At 60.8% G+C, this 4,594-nt stretch overlaps 1 protein-coding gene across 1 annotated transcript; it reads right to left on the reverse strand.

Moving 5' to 3' along the window:
• Nucleotides 1–1,034: 1,034 nt before the first annotated feature.
• On the reverse strand, nucleotides 1,035–4,106 carry MNX1 (motor neuron and pancreas homeobox 1). Its single transcript, XM_054274256.1, has 3 exons — nucleotides 3,500–4,106; nucleotides 1,455–1,615; nucleotides 1,035–1,364 (listed from the first exon to the last, which is right to left on the reverse strand). Exons 1-3 carry the CDS (start codon nucleotides 4,104–4,106, stop codon nucleotides 1,035–1,037), a joined length of 1,098 nt encoding a protein of 365 aa, XP_054130231.1.
• Nucleotides 4,107–4,594: the final 488 nt, after the last annotated feature.

Genomic DNA, 4,594 nt, shown 5'->3' on the forward strand with positions numbered 1-4,594 from the left:
ACGGGGATGAATTGCCAGCCGTGGCCCTGAGCTGGTGGGGATGAGCCAGTGATTATATTTAAATTCGCTATAATTGATTTGGGGAAGAGCCGCGGTGACAGGGATTAATTGATCCGCGAATTTATTGGCGAGATAAACGGCGCGGGCATCGAAACCCCCGCGCTCCAGCGCCGGCGGGGCGGGGAGCCGGGGCTCCCGTCCTCGGTACCGGGGCGGGCACGGGAGAGCATCGCTCCTCTGGGAATCGAGCTTCCCCGGGAAAGCAGCGCTGCTCCCTCCTTTTCCAGGCCCCATTCCCTTGGGAGGGGATGCCTAGGCCATTCCCCGAGCTCCCAAAGCATCGCAGGGCAGGAGCGCCGCCGCACCCCCGGCACCCCCAGCGCTGTAACCGGGGCAGCTCACCCTGTTCTGAGGCGCTCCTCTCGGAAATACCCTCTAAATATCAGGCATAACACGGCAGCTGTGGCACCGGGCTAAATTCCGATTAGGAAGCGGTTCCCGGCTCCCTCCCGATCGTTTTTGGCACCTCCCAAAGCACCAGGAGACCCTGACCTGTGAGCATCCTCCCCTCACACAGCGCTCGGACACCTCCAGTAAAAAACGCCGTTTATTTTCTCCCCACCGTCGCACGGGTGGGAGGACCTGGGGAATAATTTAGCATGCATAAGTAGAGGCAATTTTTTTTTTTATAAATATGATATACAAAAATAAAGACAGTATTGAGATTCCCAGCAGTTTTAACGTTCATGACATAAACAGATTTCCCGATATATAGTAAGAACAAAACATTTCCAATACTCAGCGAAAGGAACGCGCTTCCAGGGGGCAAGGGTGGGGGGTGAGGGAGCTCAAGTTTTGTCTGGTTTTCAGTCAATAATAACACTGTATTCACGATAAATCCTCTTCCCCGCCCGGCATGCGGAGGATCTTCTTCTCCATCCCTCTCCAAGCAGGGAGAAATCAGAACAAGGCGGGAGCGGGATCGGTGTCAGCCGGGAGCGGCGGCTCGGCCGGAGGAGCCGGACCCGCGGGGCTCACTGGGGCTGCGCCGGGGCTCCGTGCCGGGCCCGGGGCTGCGTGTCCTCCTCGTCCGCCTCGGAGCAGTCGGAGGAGTGGTACGGGCAGCATCTCCCGGCCGCCGCCTCCTCTTCCTCCTCCTCGTCTTCCTCGTCCTCAGGTTCGCTGTCGGGCAGCTCCCGCATCCTCCTGCCGGCGCTCTTCTCGGGGGCGGGCAGCAGCAGCTCCTCATCGCCCTTGTCCTCGCCGCCGCCCGCCTTGGGCTTCTCGGCCTCCTGCGCCGCCTGCTCCTTCGCCTTCTTGCTGCGCTTCCACTTCATGCGCCGGTTCTGGAACCAGATCTTCACCTGGGGGACACGGGACACAAAACTCCCCTTCATCCACCGCCCGCCGGGGCTGCCCCCACGGCCAGCCTGGCACCGGGGACATTCACTCACCTGCGTCTCGGTCAGCATGAGCGACGTGGCCACCTCGAAGCGCTTGGGCCGGGAGAGGTACTTGTTGAGCTTGAACTGGTGCTCCAGCTCCAGCAGCTGCTGGCTGGTGAAGGCCGTGCGGGGTCTGCGGCACTTCCCCAGGAGGTTGGACTGCGCCTGGGCTGGGAAGGACAAGGGGGAGCGGGAGGTGAGCGCGGAGCCGCCCAGCCCCGGCCGCGCATCCCCCCGGGAAGCGGGAAAGGCTGAGCGAGGCTGCACCATCCACCGGGGGTCGCCTCCCTGACTCCGGGGCTTCCCGGCTCCCGCCGTGTCAGGGGAATCGCCCACAGGGACCAAAAAAAAAAAGGAATTAAATTAAATCTTTTAAATAAAGGAAAATATGTCTCTTGATTTCCCAAGAGCCCAACAAACGCGAGACAATAAACCCAAGGCAGGGATCGCGGCGCAGGGGCACGGGGCTCTCCGGGGAGAGGCAATTTGCTCCATTTAATGTTTTAGTTAAACCTGCCGCACTCCCTGCCCGCCCATATCCGTTTAATTAGCGGGATTGCAGGCCGGAACCGGGACCGAGACCGGGGCCGCTCCGTGCCCTGCACCGGCTGCCCCTCGGAGCGTAAATCATCAGCGAGGACTAGAAAAGTGTATTGGAAACGGGGGCGGGGGGAGAAAAAAAAAAAAAAAGCGTGTTTTCCGCATTAAAAAAATAACTAAAACTAAGAGTTTATTAGAGAGGGGGAAAAATAGCAAAACAAAACAGAAAATTTCATCCACGAGAAAGCGGGAACTGAGCCTCTTTGAAGGCCCTGACAGCCCTGGGCATGCGACCCGGCAGCGCTACTGCCCATTTCTCAAATTATTTGGGTACTTTGGCTTATTCGGTTTAGAAAAATAAAAGAAATCTGAGAAAGGGCGGCTTCTGCTCCCCGGCCACGGTTGGAGACAGCTCGCTAAAGCTGCAGGAAGAATAGGACAGTGTCCGCTCCCGGCCGCAGCGCCCGGGAGATTTTGTCACCGCGGTGCGATTTTCCGAGGCTCGTTTTGCTTGGTTATTTATTCCCCTCTGCCCCTTGTTTGAGAGGCAGGATTCTAACAGCTTCCCTAATTATTTTTTCTTCTTGAATGTTCCAGTCTAAACAATCCCAATCCGAGAGAAAACAATGGACTTTTTTGTCTGCGAATGTGTGTGCCGAGCAGGAGAAGGGGAGGAAAAAAAAAAAAAATCGCAATTCTTTTCCTGGCATGATTTTCGTAAAACTACACCTCCGGTATTGTTAAACCGGCCATTCCCACCGAGAGCTCACACCTCCGAAAATGATCTTTGCTTAAACCAGATGCAAGTTCCCCATCGCCGCGAGGCCCAGAGCTCGGCACGGCGCTTTGCTGGGACTCCGGGGCTCCATCCAGCATTCCCGGCCTTTCCTGGGCCCAGATCTAAACCCTTCCCACCGCACTTCTTTCCTATTCGTTGTCTCCAGGGAACGCAGAACCCCAAGTTTTTGGCCGATCCCAGATCCTCCCAACATCCCTTTGCCTGGGAGGCCTGGCATCGTTATTATACTCCCATTTCTGATAAAGAAGAAATAGAATTAAGAACGGTGAGTGAGTGGTGCGACCTGCCACCTCTCTTTTGGGGGGTTACATTGAGAGTGGGGTTTTGGGGACACTGTAAGGACTCCTGCCCCTGCCCTGGCCCCTGACCAACTCCCACCTCCCCTCCCCGGCGGCTTCTACCCTCCAGGAACAGCGGGAAAGGGCATTTGCAAAGGCAGGGAGCAATTTGTCACCTTCCCATTTAACCTGCCCAGGCTGTCCGGGACTCCTCAAGGGCGGGGAATGGCGATGTGACCGCACACCCCCGTTTCCCATCGCCGAGCGCTATTTCTTTCTTCTAACATAAATTTTGCCAAAAAATAAAAGCGTCTCTTCCGGTTTACATCCGCAGCTTGTTTAGGGGGGCAGGAGGGGCTTCTACGCCCTCGGAAGGAGGCAGCTGCCGGCAGGGCGGGGGATGGAGGGATGCGGTGCGGAGGGAGGCAGATACTCACAGTTGAAGTCGGGCATCTTGGGCAGGATCATGCCCGCGGTGGAGGCCCGCAGCCACTGGTCCAGCTGGAAGGTGCCGGCGCTGAGCTTGATGGGGTCGGCGGCGGGGTGGGAGGGGTGCGCTCCCTGCACCTGCGAATAGGGGTACGAGAGCGCCGGGTGCTGCCCGCCCAGCGCCGAGTAGCCGTACACCGGGTGCCCGTAGAGGGCCGCCTGCGCCGGCATGCCCGGCCCGCCGGGCGCCGCGGGGTGCAGTCCCAGGGCCATGCCGGCCGCCGAGGCGGGGTGGTGCGGGTGCGAGCCCGAGCCCGCCCCGGGCAGGAAGCCGGGCTTGGGGACCAGGGCGCAGTGCGCGGCCAGGAGGCGCGGCGGAGAGGGGCTGTCGGTGCGCAGGCAGTCGGCGGGGCCGCCGGAGGGGTGCTCGGAGGAGGATGAAGAGGACGAGGAAGAGGAGGACGAGGACGGAGGGCTGCCGCTCCCGCTGCTGCTACTACCGCTGCCGCCCAGCGAGGTGACCAGGGCCAGCGGCACGCTCTGCCCCGCCGCCGCCGCCTTGGGGGGATCGACAGCCAGCAGCGCGTCGATGCGGAAATTTTTGGATTTTTCCATGGGAGCGTGCGGCTGCCCCGGGCCGGCCGCGTCTCCCGGCGGCGGCGGGCGGCAGTGCGGCCGCGCTCCGCGGCGCGCCCCTTCAAGGGCCGCAGGCGGCTCCCATTGGCCCCGCGCCGCTGCGGCCTCGCTCGCCATTGGCTGCGCCGCACACCCGTCACCGCCGAGCGCCCGCCCCCTCCGCGAGAACCGCGCTGCGGGCGGCGGCACCGGGGAACAGCCCGGGATACCCGAGGGGATAACCCGGGATACCCGAGGGAATAACCTGGAATACCCGAGGGGATAGCACGGGACAGCCGAGGGGATAACCTAGGATACCCAAGGGGAACAGCTCGGGACAGCCGAGGGGGATAACCTGGGACACCCGTGGGGAACAGCCTGGGATACCCGAGGAGATAACCCGGGATACCCATGGGGATAACCTGGGACAGCTGTAGGGAACAGCCTGGGATACCCATGGGGGACAGCCTAGGATATCCATGGAGGGC

The sequence above is a fragment of the Melozone crissalis genome, unplaced genomic scaffold (assembly GCF_028551555.1).
Source record: "Melozone crissalis strain CALT ecotype California unplaced genomic scaffold, PUWL_Pcris_2 ptg000016l_1, whole genome shotgun sequence".
In the NCBI taxonomy this organism is placed as follows: Eukaryota; Metazoa; Chordata; class Aves; order Passeriformes; family Passerellidae; genus Melozone; species Melozone crissalis.

Excerpts from the sequence above, each read along its gene's own strand:
- MNX1 (XM_054274256.1), bottom strand. The coding sequence starts at position 4,106 with ATGGAAAAATCCAAAAATTTCCGCATCGACGCGCTGCTGGCTGTCGAT. Across the intron at positions 1,616-3,499 it reads CAAGATGCCCGACTTCAACT|CCCAGGCGCAGTCCAACCTC; the intron begins GTGAGTATCTGC and ends TGTCCTTCCCAG. Across the intron at positions 1,365-1,454 it reads TCATGCTGACCGAGACGCAG|GTGAAGATCTGGTTCCAGAA; the intron begins GTGAGTGAATGT and ends CGTGTCCCCCAG.